The sequence below is a fragment of the Podarcis muralis genome, chromosome 3, assembly GCF_964188315.1.
Source record: "Podarcis muralis chromosome 3, rPodMur119.hap1.1, whole genome shotgun sequence".
Lineage (NCBI taxonomy): Eukaryota > Metazoa > Chordata > Lepidosauria > Squamata > Lacertidae > Podarcis > Podarcis muralis.
Genome location: NC_135657.1, coordinates 108984916 through 109005483, shown reverse-complemented (window position 1 = coordinate 109005483; position 20568 = coordinate 108984916). Strand labels below are relative to the sequence as shown.

The 20568-nt window shown below is 45.3% G+C and overlaps 1 protein-coding gene across 2 annotated transcripts in view; it reads left to right on the top strand.

Annotated features, from left to right (window-relative positions):
- The window catches only part of PLCB1 (phospholipase C beta 1), a 468615-nt gene that overhangs the window by 298541 nt on the left and 149506 nt on the right, over positions 1 to 20568 (top strand). For both annotated transcript variants that reach the window (XM_028722210.2, XM_028722211.2), the window contains exons 8-9: positions 2922 to 3022; positions 5672 to 5838. In XM_028722210.2, coding sequence (XP_028578043.2) covers positions 2922 to 3022; positions 5672 to 5838 — 268 coding nt within the window. The remainder of the gene's footprint in view (positions 1 to 2921; positions 3023 to 5671; positions 5839 to 20568) is intronic.

Here is a 20568-nt window from a genome sequence, read left to right as displayed (position 1 = left end):
AGGCAAGATATAAACACAACCAACCATGCACCCATTTTCATCACAAAGCCCACAATTTATATTTGAAGTGGCTTTACGCTTATTAGTGACTTTATGCTCAGCACTGAAAAACAAATTAATATAGCAGTAATGGTTTAAGAAGTAGTTGTTTTATAAGCATCATACTTTGCAGTGTCATTATAGACTCTGAAGGAGTGCATGTCCAAGGGAAAAGACAGCGCAGTCCCCATCAACAGCCGTAAAAGGTAGGGGAGCAAGTAGGGGGAAGAATTAATAAGCTGTATGAAGAGAAGAAGTTGCCCTCTGGGAACCAGAGAGTAATAAATAAGCAATATATAATTGATCTTTAAACTGGCTTCTCACTAGAGAAGCTTTATCAGCTGCTAATTGTGGTTGAATAGTTTGCAAGAACTAAGAAAGAAAATCAGGGCACTCAATTCTTTGTTTTATAGGTAGGAAAATGGATTTAGAAATTAAGCCATGAGCTACATAATTGTATGGGGTAGGCGAAGAACAGTCAACAACAGAAATGGGGTAACATTTAAATAGGGGAACATTTAACTCTATTTTGTCAAATGTATTCAATAGGTTTCTGTCTTGTCATGTTAATCTATTGCTGTGGACGTCACTTAGCACCTTACTTTAAATCAGAGGTCCCCAGCCCAAGAGACTGTTGTGGGCATCACAAAACACCTGTTTCACAGATGAATAATTACTGACAGGATTCCCCACCTGCCCGCTACCCTCCCAAAAATACAACAGGGAAACGCTACAGACAAGCAAAACCCTCCCCCAAAAGCAGACAGCAACCTCCAGAACAGGCCACACACACACACACACACACACACACACACCCCTGCAAAAAAAATAAATGCACAAAACACCACACAGACACTTGATCTTTCCCTCATTCCTCAAATTTACCAGGCAGCACCAATGCCTCTCTTATTTTTATTTTCCTTTCCTTTCCTTTCCTTTCCTTTGCTTTCCAGAATGCCTCAGGGTCTCACATGGGACCCTGAGGAAAGTGAGGGAAGAGTGTGGTGTGGCTCAGTCGCTGCACTTTGCTTTGCAGCCAGCCTAGTACCACCCAAGTTAAAAAAACCAACACACACACAAATCCCTCCGTTTAAAAGAGAGGGGATGGAGGACTTTGATGGGTACCAAAGTGCATGTCTGTGGACTCAGCATCGTGGACCCCTTTTAATATACACCACAGGAAAACAAAAATACTAAAATATACACAAGTGCAACCACAGCAGGTTAAAAGCCGAAGCAAAATGCAATCAAAAAGTTTCACAAAGTGGCATGAAATGCCTAAGTGAACAATTTCCCCCTTTCCCCCCAAACCCACCAAACTATTATGGAGAGGGAGTCCTGCCAATGAGGAGGCTCTGTCTGTCGTTGTAGCCAACCATGTCACATCTGAAGGTGTCAGGTGGGTGGATGCAAGGGAGGTGGGTTCCCAAGTCAGATTTTAAAGCTGGGTGTGTTCATTATGAGAGAAGGAAATCTTTCCACTAGAATCATAGAGCTGCAAGAGATTTTGGAGGTCATCTGGCCCAATCTCTGGCTCTGTGCAGGATCCACTGATTGTAGAAACGTCATCTCTGACAGATGCCTCCGTCCCAGATTGTTTAGAGTGGTGTAGATCAAAAATCAGTGTTCGGAACTGTCCTGAGAAACAAATGGTTAGCCAGTGGAGTTTGTTAAGAGCTGGTGAGGTGTGCTCATTCCTGCTTCTGTTGGTTAGAAGCTTTTCAGCTGTATTCTGAACCACTTGAAGTTTCTAAACATCCTTCATCAGCAACCCAGCATATAACATATTGTGGCAATCTAACCTGGGTATGGAGACAGGTGGATTCAAGTGGTTTCCAGAAGAGTTTGGTGGATTTTCCTATCATCACCACTCCAGAAACTGAGAAGCTGCAGGAAAAGTATTTCTGGAGAGGGAGGGAGGGAGGAGGAGGAAGAGGAAAAGAATAAAAAGGAAAACTAACAGCAAGCCCCTCAATAGGCACTTCCGGTTTCCTTGGCAACTGTATGAAAAAGCAGAATAAATAATGGCAGTGATTTTCTCTGTCAGTGTCTGCAATATTTAAACAAAATAGACTTGTTTCTGATTTACAGAACACTTTTGTACATCTGATCGGCACCATTTATATTTACTTTGGCTTTGTTATTTGTTGTGGACCACTCATAATAATGTAAACAAAGCACCATCCAACTCCCTGTGTTTGTGTATTGAACTTTTTTTAAAAAAAACCCAACAACAATTCCTGCTTCTTTATTGTGCTGTTTGCATCATTTTAAAGAAGCTATGCAATAGACTACAGCAAAAGTTATTTAATCTTCAGTGTTTAATAGTTCTCAAGTGGTTTTCTAGTCACCTTCCATAACCAAGGAAGAATTAAAGGTTTGAATACCCCCAAGGTTGACAAGATAAAACAGAGCTAAGAACAAATCATATACACACATACGTCAAATGATGTCACTCTAAGCAGAGAAATTGAGTGTTAGATATAATACATCCAGATTTTCCTGGACATTACCAAGATTTCAAAGGTGGAATTGATGTCTGGGGGGGATTTCTGAAAGGCAGCGCTTTGTCCTGGATCTTAGGCAAGTCAAACGAAAAATCGTGATTGCTGCAAGTACAGTATTTTCATGGGGTAGAAGATGGGTGATATGTAGAAGTTGGGAAGGAATGGATAAAGGGATCGTCTGCATAGAAGAAGGATATGGAGTAGCTCTGCCCACATATGCAAACACTCAATGAAGCACTGGAAAAGTGTACTAGCAGGCAAAATTATCAGGGTCAGTACCTTCTCTGGTGTTGTACTGATGTAAAGACCTAGTGATGGTGTCATTCAGTCTGAGCAACTCAGTTTTACCTATTTTCTTTGAATTACCCTTTGCAGAATGAGTCAATTCCTCAAGAAGACTTCACTCCTGAAATATACAGAGAATTTCTGAGCAACTTTTGCCCTCGACCTGAAATCGACCACATCTTCCAAGAGCTGTAAGGAATTATGGAAACCTTCACATTTTGTTTTCTGCTCATTTATTGTTTATTTTTGCTCCCAGTGGCAAAGGGCATGTTCTGCCAGCCCCAGAATCATGCACACACACCGGCCCAGTGAGCAAAAAAAAAACCAAAAAAAAAAACCCACACACACAAGAAGACCACAACAAGCCCACCTCTCTGGAAGATCCTGAGCTCTCATGAGCAATGAGGCTTGGGAAAGTTGCTGTAGGGAGGAGAAGAGAGGAAACTTTCCTTCCATGAATTTCTTTAGGTTATCAAAGTCCTTGTATTGCAAAAGTGCCTCTGTTTGCTGTTATTTCTGTTGTTACCGTATTTTTCGCTCCATAGGGCGCACCGGACCGTAGGGCGCACCTAGTTTTTAGGGGGGGGGATAAAGAAAAAAAATTATTTCCCTGCACAGCCCCAAAGAGCAAAGAAGCCAAGACAGCGAGTGGGATGGATCCCGTTCGCTGTCTTGGCTTCATTTTTAGCCGCGGGGCTGGGGCGGGGGAAGCCCGAGCTTCCCCCGACCCCAGCCCCTAGAACAGGTCCAGGAGTGGCGGCAGGATTGCGCACAACCTCGCCACCGCTCCTGGAGCTTGTGGGGCTGGGGGCGGGGGAAGCCAGAGCTTCCCCTGACCCCAGCCCCCAGAACAGGCTGCTATCCGCAAGCCTTTGGAGCCCAGCGGGAACTCCCGCCGGGCTCCGAAGGCTTGCAGATAGCTGCCTGAAGCCCGGGGAGCGCAGCGGGAGTTGGCACTGCGCTCCCCGGGCTTCAGGCTGCAGGCTGCTATCCGCAAGCCTTCGGAGCACTCCGAAGGCTTGCGGATAGCTGCCTGGAGAGCGAGAGGGGTCGGTGCGCACCGACCCCTCTCACTCTCCATGCTTCAGCGAAAGCCTGCATTTGCTCCATAGGATGCACACACATTTCCCCTTCATTTTTGGAGGGAGAAAGGTGCGTCCTATAGAGCGAAAAATATGGTCGTTATTATTTATTCCATTTATTTCCTGCCCTTCCTCTCGGTGGAATCCAGGACAGCTGCAATCTTCTTTTCCCAACAGCATGTTGATACTGCTTCTAAAGCATTCTTCCTTCCCACCACTTAACCATGGGATGCAGAGACCTGATGTGCACTGCTGGGATGTTCCATCATCCTAATGCAAATCTGAGTTTAGCCTGCAGGCATAAACCTGTGGGGGTAGCTGTTCTGTGTGATTTGTGGAGTGCCTTGCTCTTGATGTGCTAGGATGAATCACACGCAGGGAGAGAGACAGGGTCAAGTGGAGGAAATGGATGTCAATATGGGGACACTTCAGTCCTCAGGCAAATTGCCCCAGTTGATGCTGGCCAAGCAACAGGGAAGCATCACTGCATATCAGCAAATGCTCAATTTACCAAAGGGCTGGAGCTTATAGATGACCAAATTCTCATATTTTTAAAAATGTCTTTGCCTGTACTTGGCATCTCTTTTTACATATATTTATATGTGAAATAAGGGACGCGGGTGGCGCTGTGGGTTAAACCACACAGGCCTAGGACTTGCTGATCAGAAGGTCGGGGGTTCGAATCCCCGTGATGGGGTGAGCTCCCGTTGCTCTGTCCCTGCTTCTGCCAACCTAGCAGTTCGAAAGCACACCAGTGCAAGTGGATAAATAGGTACCGCTCCAGCGGGAAGGTAAACAGCATTTCCGTGTGCTGCTCTGGTTTGCCAGAAGTGGCTTAGTCATGCTGGCCACATGACCAGAAAGCTGTACGCCAGCTCCCTCGGCCAATAAAGCGAGATGACAGCCGCAACCCCAGAGTCGATCACGACTGGACCTAATAGTCAGGGGTCCCTTTACCTTTATGTGTAAAATATCTGCCACACTTGCTACACATTTAGCTGAGCAAGCTTGTATAAACCTGGATAAAATAGTAAACATCAGCCTGGAAGACTGTGCTAGATCGAGCGATGCATGTAGTGTCAAGCTGTATGTCAAGTGCTGGTGCCAGATGTAAATTTGGCTCTCGGGATGAAATGTTCAGACCAGGTGTGGGAGTCTTCTGTTTCTGGTGCTCTTTCAAGAGCAACTGGCCCTTCAGTGCTTCAATAAAGCTTCAGGTATGGCCAACCAGCTCCAGCCCTTTCCAGTGCTGCTTCACTTGGCTTGTGGATGCTTATTTTCCAGGTGAAATAGGAGGGCCCAGCGAGCAGTTACTGCTTTGGTCACATCTGTGGATTTGGGAAGTGGTGGCAGTTGTGAGATCAGCTGCCTTGGTACTGCTAAGGCTCATCACAGTGGTCCCTCATCCCACCTCTCTTCATGTCTTCTGTCTTTAAGGCTGGAGTCAGAAGAGCAATGAAAGTTAACCCTAACCCTAACCCTAACCCTAACCCTAACCCTAACCCTAACCCTAACCCTAACCCTATGTTCTGCTTTACTTCTGATCTTAATTCAGGGGTTGGGGGTTGGACCTCAAGTGGGTAGTCCATCTACTTATTGATTTCTTAATGCACACCTATTAATGAAATAACGTGTTTCATGGGTGTTTAGCTGAAACTTGATGATTTCAAGAGAAATATTGCAAAATGGCAGTGAGGGAAAACAATGCACTTGGTAATCCTCTTTTTCTTTTCCCTTTTCCATTTCAATTTTTTACAGCGGCGCCAAAGGCAGAGCGTATCTTACTGTTGACCAGATGATGGAATTTATAAACTTGAAGCAACGAGACCCACGGTTAAATGAAATTCTTTATCCACCCTTGAAGCAGGAACAGGTTCAGCAACTGATTGAGAAATATGAACCCAATAATAGTCTGGCTAAGAAAGGTCAGTCATTTTCATTATCTTCAATATTCTGCTGCAGATTTCAAACAATGAACAAATTGCAACAGAGAGATGCACACTGGTTCAAATTTAATCATATTTCTGGCTGGATGACTGAAGATTTGACAGCCCTGAAGTAGTTAACATTTAAACACTTTCTTTGGAACTTCTGTGAAGGGTGGGGGCGGGCTAGTTTTCCTGCTGCTCTTCATTTCGCAGGGTAGATAATTCAGAGTGTGCAAACGTAATCACCAGGACAATAATTATTTACTTGAATTTGAAATTTGCAAAGTAAAATGAAAGCCATAAGAAAACACTGAACCGGAGCAAAATAATTTACTGCTTGATAATGCCAATGGTGGAAGCAGCACAGCATTTCGTGTGCTGATAAGGTGTTTATGCTAAGTGGACTTCAGAATGGATAGATGCGCATTCTGTCATAATCGGGAAAGATGCTTTTGGGAAATTCTTTAGTGATGTTACTAGCAAAGCTGGGCTTTTGGCCAAGATATACTCTTCAGTTCTGTTCAGATAAGCATTGCAACAGCCTGGAGACCATGTTATATTTATTGAGACTTCTTGCTTCATCCTCATTCAAGCATTTCACAGTCATACCAGTACAATATTTGAGAGCTATAAGGGACAAATAAATAATAATAATAATAATAATAATAATACTTCAATGTGGAGTTAGTGACATAGCACCCATTAGTTGAATCCTGCGGAAGCCTTGCACAAGGATTTTCACTTGTGCAATGAGGCTTTCCACCCTCTGTTCCCCCTGCCCATAATTTGCTTGGCGTGGGGTAGGGAGAACAGTGGGTGGAGGCGGAGGATTGTCTTGTCTGGCAAGCTGAAATGATTTTGCACAAGGAAGGTTCATCATAATGTGACTTTGAATTCTGCTCAGTAGGCTAATTCTGGGGGTTATTCATGCCCTTGACCTTTGAGACTGTCTTGATCAAGAATTAGTTGATTATAGAGCTAAATATGTGTGGCTTTGGGAAATATTTACCAGAAACTGGACATATTTTATTCAGCTTTGTAAAATTGCTAAAATGCATGCAAATATGCTATTGTGTTTTTAAAAGGTAGACATTTATTAAACATCATGTTAAGAAATATAGTTAATTGTAAAAGTGGCTGTTCAATAATAATATGAAATTCTAAAATTTTTTGATCCTTATGTAAATGAGTTTCTTTAGGGCCGTTCACACACGTGTTCTCACATACTGGAAACTGTATAGATATTCAACTGCATTGTGTGGATGACAGTGCATGTGTTGACTTTCAGAGTCAATACAAGAAGTGTAGCCCTGCAATATATAAGATTATATCCAACCAAGTTCTTTTCTGAGTGGAACAGCTTCTGCCTCTGCAATGGTACTTCTACTTCTTCTCCTATCTCTGTATGTCCCCTAGATCTGCCCTCTTCAAATTTACTCTGCTGATACCCCCAACCTTCCAGAGCAAATTCTTTTTTTTTTTTTGGAGGGGGGAATTTAAGGGGCAGATAGAGGACTGAGAGAGATATTGTTGGATTCAACCCATAGATGATAAATTGTGGTTACTGCTGTAGCACCTTGAATGCACTGAATTTTGAGCATCTTCAGAGTTACTATTTTTACGTGGTTGTAATTCACTTGTGCATAGTTTATCTGTTAACGACTACTACTACTACTACCCCCCCCAAAAAAAACCCCAGTCTTGCAACATGAGGATTCTCCTGGATGATTAGGTGGTAACAGCCAAGGGTGTTTACCTATTTTAGCTGATGCACTAAAGGTAAAGGTACGGGCCAGTCTTGTCAGACTCTAGGGTTGTGCGCTCATCTCACTCTATAGGCCGGGAGCCAGCGCTGTCCGCAGACACTTCCGGGTCACGTGGCCAGCGTGACAAGCTGCATCTGGCGAGCCAGCGCAGCACACGGAACGCCGTTTACCTTCCCGCTGGTAAGCGGTCCCTATTTATCTTCTTGCACCCGGAGGTGCTTTTGAACTGCTAGGTTGGCAGGCGCTGGGACCGAACGACGGGAGCGCACCCCGCCGCGGGGATTCGAACCGCCGACCTGACGATCGGCAAGTCCTAGGCGCTGAGGTTTTACCCACAGCGCCACCCGCGTCCCCTGGGCTGATGCACTACCTGTAGCCTTTTCTAGAGAGAGAATGCCTGCCCTCTCTCATTCATGTCCTAGTCCCTCCAAGTCTAGTTTTGCATAATGGGCAATATATTAGTGGAATTGTGGGATCAGGATGCCATCAAGAAATACACGACCTAGAAGCAGAGTGCCTCAAGATTTTGTCTCTCCCTCCACCCCATCACAGACATCTTGTTCTGGCCTGAGTATTGTCTGAGGGGTAGGGGGCCTGTTATGAGTGGGGTGTTTGTATGCTTATAATGATCTGGAGAGCATATAGGTACTGATTCTTCTCTCTGTTCCTTCAGTGCAGTGCAGCTGCATACATTCCAGAGATTTCTTCTCTAAAGCTGACATTTTCTTACATCGAATGGCCATTTCACACACACACACCCTATATTTGAGCTCTTATTTAAATACATTGAATTTTCCTTAAATCATCCAAGTTGTTTTTTGGAGTGCTTTTTTCTTTGTTTTTTTAAAGAAAGCAGAGATGAAAGTCATAAGAGAAATGCAAACTGTCAGTGACACATTTAATAAGAAAAAGCAATTACGATCCTGTCGCCTCTCATTCAGCAATTGGAGAGAAGCCCCACTAACATCTCAGTTCTTGTCTGGTCTGCGTAACACATTTAATATGGACAGTATTTCCCCCACCAGACCCACTTCTTGGTTTATTTATTTTCTGGGAATAGTCGCTTACAAATGTAATCCACAGTTTGAGTGTAGACACAAATGTATGCAAGGCACTACCTTCACACTCATATTGCCCGCATACAAATTAAACAGCAGCACATCTGCACTCAACTAGCAAAATATAAATCTGGAAAATATAAAGAAGAAAGTATACAGGAGCATTCAGAAAGCAGCTGGCTTGTTTGCCATAAATTTGCCTTTTAAAAAAAGTTTTCAAAAAGACAGTCTGCATGCAACCATTGCCGCCATTTTCCATTTTAAGACAAGGCAGTCTTGTCATAAAATGTGGGTGAGAGTACAGTTGCAGACAGTTATGTGCATGTGCACGCACACATACTGCCACAAGACTTTCAGAGCCTTTGTGATGACACCCACCACTGCACCAATCCATTTTCCTCACATTTCTCTGCACAATTCCTATGCCCAGGACTGACACACAAAAAACTGCACTTCAGGTTTTAGCCACCTCCCTACACAGCTGCCCAAGTTAGCTTGTGTCTAAGCAATGTTTCCATATTTGTCTGTATGGTCACCAGAGACCAAGGTTTGAGGTGAGAACAAAGCAGACCCAGGGAAGAGAGATGGAAGAAGGAGAGTTAGTCGAAGTCTGCTGACCTTTACAGGTCAGGTGGTGTTGCGACCTGGCAACGGCCACACCTGCGATCCAGCGGCTGACTGGGAAGGAATGCAAGCCTGCCTGTGGATTGGCCAGTGGCAGGTGGGCTTTGTTGTGGGAATTCCTCAGAGAGTGGTCCCAGATGGCCAATGGGCATTCTTGGGTCTGCTCCCGGGGGGAATAAATTGAGGCCTGCCCCAGCCTTCCTTCTCAGCTTTTCATCAGGCTGGAGCGGAATAAATGGCTTCACCCATTGCCTAGGCCAAACCATTGCCATCTGTAATCCGTTCTGGCCCATTTGAACCCAAACTATATGTTGCTGTCTTGTCTGGCGATTCATCACCAAGGGAGCGATGGGTCATGGGGCCTTGGCATGCAACGGACAGCACCCCTGTAGCATTCTTGCACATGCCCCCACCTGTCCTCCAATTCCGGCAGGACCCGGCTAGAAGGGAGAGGGGTGTGCAGAAGCTTTATTTTCAGGACAAAACAAAAAAACGGTAAATGCTGCCACCACTCCCTTGTCTGGGGATAGCCCAGGAGAGTAACCCAAGGAAGAAGATTACTCTTCAGTGTTACCGGCTGCCCCACTCTGCATTGTTGTTGTTGTTGTTTAGTTGTTTAGTCATGTCCGACTCTTCGTGACCCCATGGACCAGAGCACGCCAGGCACTCCTGTCTTCCACTGCCTCCCGCAGTTTGGTCAGACTCATGTTTGTAGCTTCAAGAACACTGTCCAACCATCTCGTCCTCTGCCGTCCCCCTCTCCTTGTACCCTCAATCTTTCCCAGCATCAGGGGTTTTTCCAGGGAGTTTTCTCTTCTCATGAGGTGGCCAAAGTATTGGAGCCTCAGCTTCACAATCTGTCCTTCCAGTGAGCACTCCGGGCTGATTTCCTTAAGAATGGATACGTTTGATCTTACTGCAATCCATGGGACTCTCAAGAGTCTCCTCCAGCACCATAATTCAAAAGCATCAATTCTTTGGCAATCAGCCTTCTTTATGGTCCAGTTCTCACTTCCATACATCACTTCTGGGAAAACCATGGCTTTAACTATATGGACCTTTGTTGGCAAGGTGATGTCTCTGCTTTTTAAGATGCTGTCTAGGTTTGTCATCACCTTTCTCCCAAGGAGCAGGCGTCTTTTAATTTTGTGACTGCTGTCAGCATCTGCAGTGATCATGGAGCCCAAGAAAGTAAAATCTCTCACTGCCTCCATTTCTTCCCCTTCTATTTGCCAGGAGATGATGGGACCAGTGGCCATGATCTTCGTTTTTTTGATGTTGAGCTTCAGACCATATTTTGCGCTCTCCTCTTTCACCCTCATTAAAAGGTTCTTTAATTCCTCCTCACTTTCTGCCATCAAGGTTGTGTCATCTGCATATCTGAGGTTGTTGATATTTCTTCCGGGGATCTTAATTCCGGCTTGGGATTCATCCAGCCCAGCCTTTCGCATGGTGAATTCTGTATATAAGTTAAATAAGCAGGGGGACAATATACAGCCTTGCCGTACTCCTTTCCCAATTTTGAACCAATCAGTTGTTCCATGTCCAGTGCTTTACCACAATTGCAGGCAGAAATTCAACAGGTCTGGTATGCGGCTAAGTGGTCAGGCTTTGGATTGAGACTTCCCCCACAGAAGGCACACAGAACAAAACAGGAAAAACCCTTTCCCAAGATTTATTTTAAAAAACACAAGATTAATCATACTTAAAAGTAGGCACATCTCTTACAGGGTTCAAACATGAAAATAAAAACATTGTTTAACATCGCTAGCTAAACATACTCACAAAGGAGAACAAAAGAAGACTTAGGATAGTTCAAAAGTTCTCGGCTGAATCCACTTTCCAAGATAACAGACAGGAATTCTAACATCACAAAGAACACGCATATGAATGGTGACTGCCAGCATGTTGGTAAGCCGGGCAGATGCTGTGCTTGCAGGCTCCATTCCAAACGATTTTATCCTTGAGAACCCACGTGTAATCGGACCCAAGGACTAATCAGTTCTTCTGATTAATTTAAAAATTAACAATGGTCACCTAGTAGGGTGATAACTCAGCTTGTGACAGCTGGAGCTTATTTGTTCTCAAGACCTTGGGATGAAAGGGTTCCTCCCAATTCCCCCCCCCCCCCAGATTCTCCTTCCTTTTTGTAATAAGGTTTGATAGCCCCATTCACATAAAGACAGCATCTTAGATATCAGGTGTTAAAACCCACAAAAGCGGGAAAGTTTCCTTCCTGCAGATGCATGAGATGACTTATTCACAATTAGTCTACCGTTTAAAGTAACAAATACACATTCCCCATAATTCTTCTGGTCTTTGGCTCCCCCACAATGCTTTTCCTCAGCTTGACCAAAGTTTGTCTAACTAAGATTTCCTAACATCACTACAACCCCAAAGAAGGGCATTTTTGGCAAAGACCAAAGGGATGCACAAGGGAACAGAAGGCATGGCATGTACAGGTGGCAGTGCCATGGAAGAGAAAAGCAGAAGTCACCTCTGACTGAGGCTGCCACTCTCCCTGTGCCTACTTAGATGTAGCCCTTCTTTGTGGCCACTTCCCCAAATATCTCTTCGCCATATGGCGGCTGCTTTGCTAAATTTATTATAATAGATTTCATAGTTAAAACACTTCCAAAAACTAGCATACAAATAAATTTATCCATGTATAAATCTGCATTGCCTTAGATCAGGCATAGGCAAACTCGACCCTCCAGATGTTTTGGGACTACAACTCCCATCATCCCAGACCACTGGTCCTGTTAGCTAGAGATGATGGGAGTTGTAGTCCCAAAACATCTGGAGGGCTGAGTTTGCCTATGCCTGCCTTAGATCCTAAGGTAACCTAAGGAAGTTATCAGTATGATTGGGGGTCCTTGAGGTCTTGGGGTCCTGAGGCTTCCTAGGTCAAAACTAGCATTTTGAATCGAGTCTGGAAAGTAATCGGTAGGTGTTCTAGAATTGGTTTTATATGTTCAGATCATCCTGCACTGGTTGCCAATCTGGCCGCCAAATTCTGCACCACTTGTAGTTTCCAAACCATCTTCATAGGCAGCCCCACATACAGTGTATTTACACCTTGCCAACACTCCCACCTTCCCAGATCTCACCAAACCTGCGCAGCTTGCCTGGGCTGCTCACCTGACTCTGTTTTCATCCTCTGGTTCTCTGCTCCTCACATTTCTTCTGCCTGCATCTCTGTCCTCCAGATACCTCCTTCTCTCCTCACCTGAGTTACCTGCCTGCCTAACAGCCCAGCAGCTCATCACACTACGGGTCACAATGCTACCTGTCTATGGCCAAGTGATGACACCCTTGTGATTTTGTATATTGCAGAGATATACTGCGTATACTTTCTCAACACCCAGCATAAACCCTGGCACCTAAAAGGGAGTGTGTAGGCACATTTATGGTTTTCGTTCTGATTGTATATGCCGAAAACTTGATTTATTTCTTTTTTAAAAGAGGCAAGCACTGCTGTCTCCATTACTGGGATTCCTTCCCCAGCCCTGCACTGGAATTTCACCAGACTTTGCATTGAAGAAGTTCAGCTTCGGTGAATACAAATCTAGGGGACAGTCATGAATCCCTCCCTCAAAAAACAAAACAAAAAACAAACCACAAAAAAAGTTATGTGACCCAAAATATTTTGAGAGAAATTTTGTTTCAGACATCACATGTTCAAATCAGAGTGGAGCGTTTTGTTTTTTAAGAAATGATTGAATATATATCTGATTGAATATATATCTACACCAAGATGTAGGATTTGTTGTACACTGAGGGAAGGAAGAGTGTTTTCGCCTCCGAGCCTGCAAGCATTGTTTAAAAACAGAAACTTGCCTCCAATGTAGGGGATCAGGATTACCACCACACATAAACAAAACCATAACATCTCAGCCTTGATTTAAGAAGCATCTTCCCCCCTGTCAATTTTTAGACAGATTGGCCTCACTGTTTTAAATCTATGTTTGCTAAAGAGTGTAGAAGCGCCTGTCAAAGTCTGCTGCGTACAACTTGATGGGTCTGTCTCCTAGGCAACAGAGAACATAGAGGCAGGAGCTAGTACAAAGCAGGGAGGGCCCCGCTTTTCCACTTTGAAGACACCTTAATAGTACAGTGCACTTTTAAATATAGCATCTGACATAAACCACATCCCTCATAAGTCATGCTTCGTGGTAACAAGGGCACTGACGGAAGCACATTTTGCAAGAGGCAGAGCCCACGGCAAAGGAAGCTGAAAATGTCTTCGCAGAACATTCACTAGATGTTTATCTGCGGAGCCAGCAAAGCCATGGGCCTAAAAAGGACAAAAGCGAGGTAGAAGGAGGGATTTGGCATCTGCAATGGCTAGCTGATGTGATCAGGCTTTTCTAAGAGGGAAGTCCCATCTTATAAGCAATCCCTTGTTTTCATGTTGGATTGCTTTCTGGGGAGCCATATGTAGACCGTACAGCTTTCCATGATGGGAACAAACTCTCCATTCATATGATATATACTGGGATGAAGGTGCTGTGACGCAAAAGTCCCTGGTGTCATTATGTTCCACTATCCTTCTTCGTGTTTTCAGATATGATTTTTATTTATTTGCTGTAATAAAATGTAAATTGCAGCCCAACCTGTATAATAGACAGGCAAAGCACATCTGAGGTTTCCTGTGCCTTTAATTAACTACTTCCTGTGTGCAGGTTCAGACCATTGTATTGCTCCTGATGAGTGCAGGTGCTAGATTTCTGATTAATAGTCTTTATTCATTGTTTCAGGGTCAGTTTCTGTTCTGGGGATGGAGCACCTTAAACTCTAGACCTGGGAAGGACCCTGGAGCTTAGTTTATCCTCCTGCTCAACATGGGCTTGAATTATTGTTTCCTGTTACAGTGGTGCCTCGCAAGACGAAATTAATTCGTTCCGCGAGTTTTGTCGTCTTGCGATTTTTTTCGTCTTGCGAAGCACAGTGTCGGGAAAGTTTTGGAAAAGCTTCAAAAATCACCAAAGTCTTAAAAAACTTCAAAAAAAGCTACCACACCGCATTCTATGAGTTGCTCCTCGAAGTCAAGTCGCAACTGTATTAACGGTGTTAAGAAAAAGGAAACAAACTTGCAAGACGTTTCCGTCTTGCGAAGCAAGCCCATAGGGAAAATCGTCTTGCGAAGCAGCTCAAAAAACAAAAAACCCTTTCGTCTAGCGAGTTTTTTGTCTTGTGAGGCATTCGTCTTGCGAGGTACCACTGTATTATTATTATTATTATTATTATTATTATTTAAAAAATGGCAAGCAGAACTCTTGACCACTTTTTTAAGTTATGTGCTTTAAACAGGGAACCATATGCAATGAAAGTAACTTTCCCATTCATCTACAAATGCCTTTTCTTTTAAAGAAAGGGATGATGTGTTCATCTTCCATAAAACAAAACTATACAGGTGTGTGCGTTTTTGCACACGTGCACACCTCTGAATGAGCAATAATGGGCACTACTGCCAGGATCAGCATTAGCAGAAACCCCAGCAAGCAGAATGACTTGGATAACTCTTCCCTCGTGAAAAACACATAACTGCTTTTGCAGATATACGTCCAACCTACCTAATAATTTTTTAATAGCTTGGAAATATCCCTGAGAATAAAATAAGAAATGTCACCTCTTTTGTGCATCCTTATTGAGAGCTTCATATCAGACGTGAGCAGGACAGGAGCTGGTAATGGACAGAGTTGAAGCCACACATTTTCTTTCTTTCCCTTTTGCTTTCTCTCTCTTTGCCTTTCTCTCTTTCTGTCTGCCTTCCCCCTCCAAAAAATGCAGCACATCCATTCACACGTTTGGTAACCTTTTTCTAAGCCTAAATGCTTAAGGGACGCGGGTGGCGCTGTGGTCTAAACCACAGAGCCTAGGGCTTGCCAATCAAAAGGTTGACAGTTCGAATCCCCGTGACAGGGTGAGCTCCCATTGCTCGGTCCCAGTTCCTGCCCACCTAGCAGTTTGAAAGCAAGTGCAAGTAGATAAATAGGTAGCGCTTCAGTGGGAAGGTAAATGGCATTTATGTGCACTGCTCTGGTTCTCCAGAAGAGGCTTAGTCATGCTGGCCACATGACCCGGATGCTGTACGCCGGCTCCCTCAGCCAGTAAAGTGAGATGAGTGCCGCAACTCCAGAGTCGTCCGCGACTGGACCTAGTGGTCAGGGGTTCCTTTACCTTTAAGTGCTGTATATCGGGGGGGGGGGAGATATATCAGGGGTGGCAACACATGGGAAAAGAAGGATTAATGCTTCCCTCCCTAGCTGTCACTCCTCCCATGTTGCAACTTGTCTTATCAAACAAAAGTCCCATTCCTATGAACCATATCCTAAGCCTAATTGATACTGGGGGGGGGGGGTGATGTTGAGTAGGGGCTACCCAAGTGCAGAAATCGGGGGAAGGCCAACTTTTCCTTCCCAGTTGGCACACATACTACCCAAAAATACACACGCCCCTTCTCTGCAGCAATTATGCTTTTTTTTGGGGGGGGGCTCCCAGTTTCACTAATGGGAGCTTGTTTGTGGTCTGTCAGAGTAATTGCTGTGCAGGGGATTAAGTCAAGGAAGGGAAGGTGCAGACTCCATTCAAAGGCGTCAAGGGCTGCATTGAGACCAAGAGCCAGAGATTCTTGACCTTGATTTAAATTTCATTTGGTCAGTATAATACAAACTAGGTAGTGGGTACTTTGAAGAGACATCTATAAACATTTCCCTGAGCATGTAATGCAATTAGCAAGGTGCTAAGTATTGGGAGGTGGGACGCGGGTGGCGCTGTGGGTAAAAGCCTCAGCGCCTAGGACTTGCCGATCGAAAGGTCGGCAGTTCGAATCCCCGCGGCGGGGTGCGCTCCCGTTGTTCGGTCCCAGCGCCTGCCAACCTAGCAGTTCGAAAGCACTCGCGGGTGCAAGTAGATAAATAGGGACCTCTTACTAGCGGGAAGGTAAACGGCGTTTCCGTGTGTGGCTCTGGCTTGCCAGAGCAGCGATGTCACGCTGGCCACGTGACCCGGAAGAGTCTCCGGACAGCGCTGGCCCCTGGCCTCTTGAGTGAGATGGGCGCACAACCCTAGAGTCTGTCAAGACTGGCCCGTACGGGCAGGGGTACCTTTACCTTTACCTTAAGTATTGGGAGAGAGGCAGAAAACTGGAAGTAATTGCAGAAAACTAGAGGATATTGGGGGATCCTGTGGCTCTCCATAATTTCTGACCATTTTCCATGCTGTCTATGCTGAGGCTGATGGGATATGACGTCCAACAACATTCAGAAGACCACAGGTTTCCCCATTCTTGTCTTAACATGTGCTTTTTAGCTAACAGGTGTATCCTACTCTCTGGAGTCCCTGGTACTGCTGCAGCTATTATTTCCATGTTATCAAATATTCCCCACTAGGCTTTGGTGGGCACCAGATTTAGTGACACTGATTGAGGGCCCAGTGGCAATCTGGGCCCCTGCTGCTACTACCCTACCCAGAGGGACATAGGTGGTGCTGTGGTCTAAACCATTGAGCTTCTTGGGCTTGCTAATCAGAAGGTCAGTGGTTCAAATCCCCATGACGGAGTCAGCTCCCATTGCTCTGTCCCCGCTCCTGGCAACCTAGCAGTTTGAAAGCACAGCAGTGCAAGTAGATAAATAGGTACCGCTGTGGTGGGAAGGTAAACTGTGTTTCCATGCGCTCTGGCTTCTGTCACAGTGTTACATTGCACCAGAAGCAGTTTAGTCCTGCTGGCCGCAGGACCCGGAAAGTTGTCTGTGGACAAACGCCGGCTCCCTTGGCCTGAAAGCGAGATGAGCACCATAACCCCATAGTCGCCTTTGACTGGACATAACCATCCAGGGGTCTCTTTAGTTTTACGTTTTACACAGCATCCCACTTGCTACCAAAAATTATAACTTTGTGCCCCTGTTAACTTAGCAGCTGCCAGTCACTGGCCCCTGTCTGCTTGCACTGAGTCTTGAATCGCAAAATAATTTGGTGTAGGGACCTGTATTTTGCAAAATAATAATGAGAAAGAGACAATCTGTGCCCTCTGGGAACTATGCGAATTAAGATACAATTTTGAAAACCTCTCAGCCCTGTTTCTTTAGTTTACCACAAGGGAAGCAAGGGGAATGAAATTTCTCATAATCCACTGTGGTCCCCAGACTTCCTTAATTAACACCACACAATTTACTCTACGAACCTTTTATAATAACATGTAAATATAAATAAAATACAAACAAATGAAAAGGTGTAGTTTGATCCAATTTATAAAGTTGTTCCCTTTTTGCTAACATTTATTTGTTTGCAGCTTGTCTTCCGTGTTAATGAGGCTTAGCTATGAGCTCAGCCAAAGAATTTATTGTAATGTGAAAACCTCCTGACTGTTTATGCAGCAGTTCTCTTCCAGCAACTAGTTGGAAGTTGAAGGGAGCACTTTATGTCTGTTAATTAAATGGATCAAGAAGATAAATCCACAATACAAAACAAAGCAGCAGTGATAGCGGCTGCCAAACAGCAAGGGATTGTGAAGGTAGCAATACAGGAGTGGGCAAGTGTAGCTTTGTTTGACTTCGTGTTGAGATTTGTTCATTTTTATTGCAGGCTGTATGCTTTGAAAAGGCATGGATTATGGTTGGATTTTGCAAGTCTGATGCTGAGTAGCATGAGTGTTTGCTGAGAGGTTTTGTCCATATCTATCAGATGTAGAATTCACTCTCTCTGGAAAATAGACTTTGATTAGCCAGGGCAAAATGCTGCCGCAACTGCTGCTACAGCATTTCTTTGCATCCAGGTGTATGGAATTCAAATATGTTCCACAAGGATGCTTTATTGATTTAATTGTAGCTGTCATTGTATCTCTCCTGGGAAGAAATCACCAACCCTTCCCATCTCAACAAACTCCTGTGAAATGAGAATATGATGCTTTGGTCTGCTATGGAGGGAACATTTTAGTTTTGATTTTTAATTTTAGTCATAGCCGTTTTAAAACTTTAGCTTTTCTTTCGGATTTAGTTTTCATGAAACCTATTCATTAGAGAAGTGCCTTGTTGCATGAAGGAGGTGAACACAGCAGAGAGAGAGAGTGAGAGAGAGAGAGAGACCTCTAAAGGCAGCCAGCAGGACTTTAAAAGTCCTTAAAAACATTGGGGGACATTGAGAGCTACTTAAAGAGTATGGCCCTTACATTTGAGAGTGTAGGAGAGTAAAGAAGAAAGCCAAGCAAATCCTGCCTGACAAATCCTGGGTGCAACTAGTACCTTTCTCATGAAAGTAGTTGGTAACATATGGGCAGGTTTCTCCCTCCTCCAGGCAGGCAGCATCATCATGAGGTCACAGTGGCCAGCCTTTCTCCTTCAGAGAGGCAACATCATCATGATGTCACAGTGGCCAGCCTCTCTCTCCTTCAGGGATGTAGCATGAGCATGAGGTCATAGTGGCCAGCCTCTCTCTCCTTCAGGGATGCTGCGTCATCATGAGGTCATAGTGGCCAGTCTCTCTCTCCTTCAGGGAGGCAACATCATCATGAGGTCACAGTGGCCAGTCTCTCTCTCCTTCAGGGATGCAGCATCATCATGAGGTCACAGTGGCCAGTCTCTCTCTCCTTCAGGGAGGCAACATCATCATGAGGTCACAGTGGCCAGTCTCTCTCTCCTTCAAGGAGGCAACATCATCATGAGGTCACAGTGGCCAGTCTCTCTCTCCTTCAGGGAGGCAACATCATCATGAGGTCACAGTGGCCAGCCTTTCTCTCCTTCAGAGAGGCAACATCATCATGAGGTCACAGTGGCCAGTCTCTCTCCTTCAGGGAGGCAACATCATCATGAGGTCACAGTAGCCAGCCTCTTTCTCCTTCAGGGATGTAGCATCAACCATTACAAGGGAGACCCAACCATTACAAAGGAGGCATCATCATGAGGTCACAGTGGCCATTCTCTCTCTCCTTCAGGGATGTAGCATCATCATGAGGTCACAGTGGCCAGTCTCTCTCTCCTTCAGGGATGTAGCATCATCATGAGGTCACAGTGGCCAGTCCCTCTCTGCTTCAGGGATGCAGCATCATCATGAGGTCACAGTGGCCAGTCTCTCTCTCCTTCAAGGAGGCAACATCATCATGAGGTCACAGTGGCCAGTCTCTCTCTCCTTCAGGGAGGCAACATCATCAGGAGGTCACAGTGGCCAGTCTCTCTCTCCTTCAGGGAGGCAGCATCATCATGAGGTCACAGTGGCCAGTCTCTCTCTCCTTCAAGGAGGCAACATCATCATGAGGTCACAGTAGCCAGCCTCTTTCTCCTTCACGGATGTAGCATCAACCATTACAAGGGACACCCAACCATTACAAGGGAGGCATCATCATGAGGTCACAGTGGCCAGTCTCTCTCTCCTTCAGGGAGGCAACATCATCAGGAGGTCACAGTGGCCAGCCTCTCTCTCCTTCAGGGATGCTGTGTCATCATGAGGTCACAGTGGCCAGCCTCTCTCTCCTTCAGGGATGTAGCATGATCATGAGGTCCCAGTGGCCAGTCTCTCTCTGCTTCAGGGATGCAGCAGCATCATGAGGTCACAGTGGCCAGCCTCTCTCTCCTTCAGGGATGCTGTGTCATCATGAGGTCACAGTGGCCAGTCTCTCTCTCCTTCAGGGATGTAGCATCATCATGAGGTCACAGTGGCCAGTCTCTCTCTCCTTCAGGGAGGCAGCATCATCATGAGGTCACAGTGACCAGCCTTTCTCTCCTTCAGAGAGGCAACATCATCATGAGGTCACAGTGGCCAGTCTCTCTCTGCTTCAGGGATGTAGCATCATCATGAGGTCACAGTGGCCAGTCTCTCTCTCCTTCAGGGAGGCAACATCATCAGGAGGTCACAGTGGCCAGCCTCTCTCTCCTTCAGGGATGCTGTGTCATCATGAGGTCACAGTGGCCAGCCTCTCTCTCCTTCAGGGATGTAGCATGATCATGAGGTCACAGTGGCCAGTCTCTCTCTGCTTCAGGGATGCAGCATCATCATGAGGTCACAGTGGCCAGCCTCTCTCTCCTTCAGGGATGCTGTGTCATGAGGTCACAGTGGCCAGTCTCTCTCTCCTTCAGGGATGTAGCATCATCATGAGGTCACAGTGGCCAGTCTCTCTCTCCTTCAGGGAGGCAACATCATCATGAGGTCACAGTGGCCAGTCTCTCTCTGCTTCAGGGATGCAGCATCAACATGAGGTCACAGTGGCCAGCCTCTTTCTCCTTCAGGGATGTAGCATCAACCATTACAAGGGAGACCCAACCATTACAAGGGAGGCATCATCATGA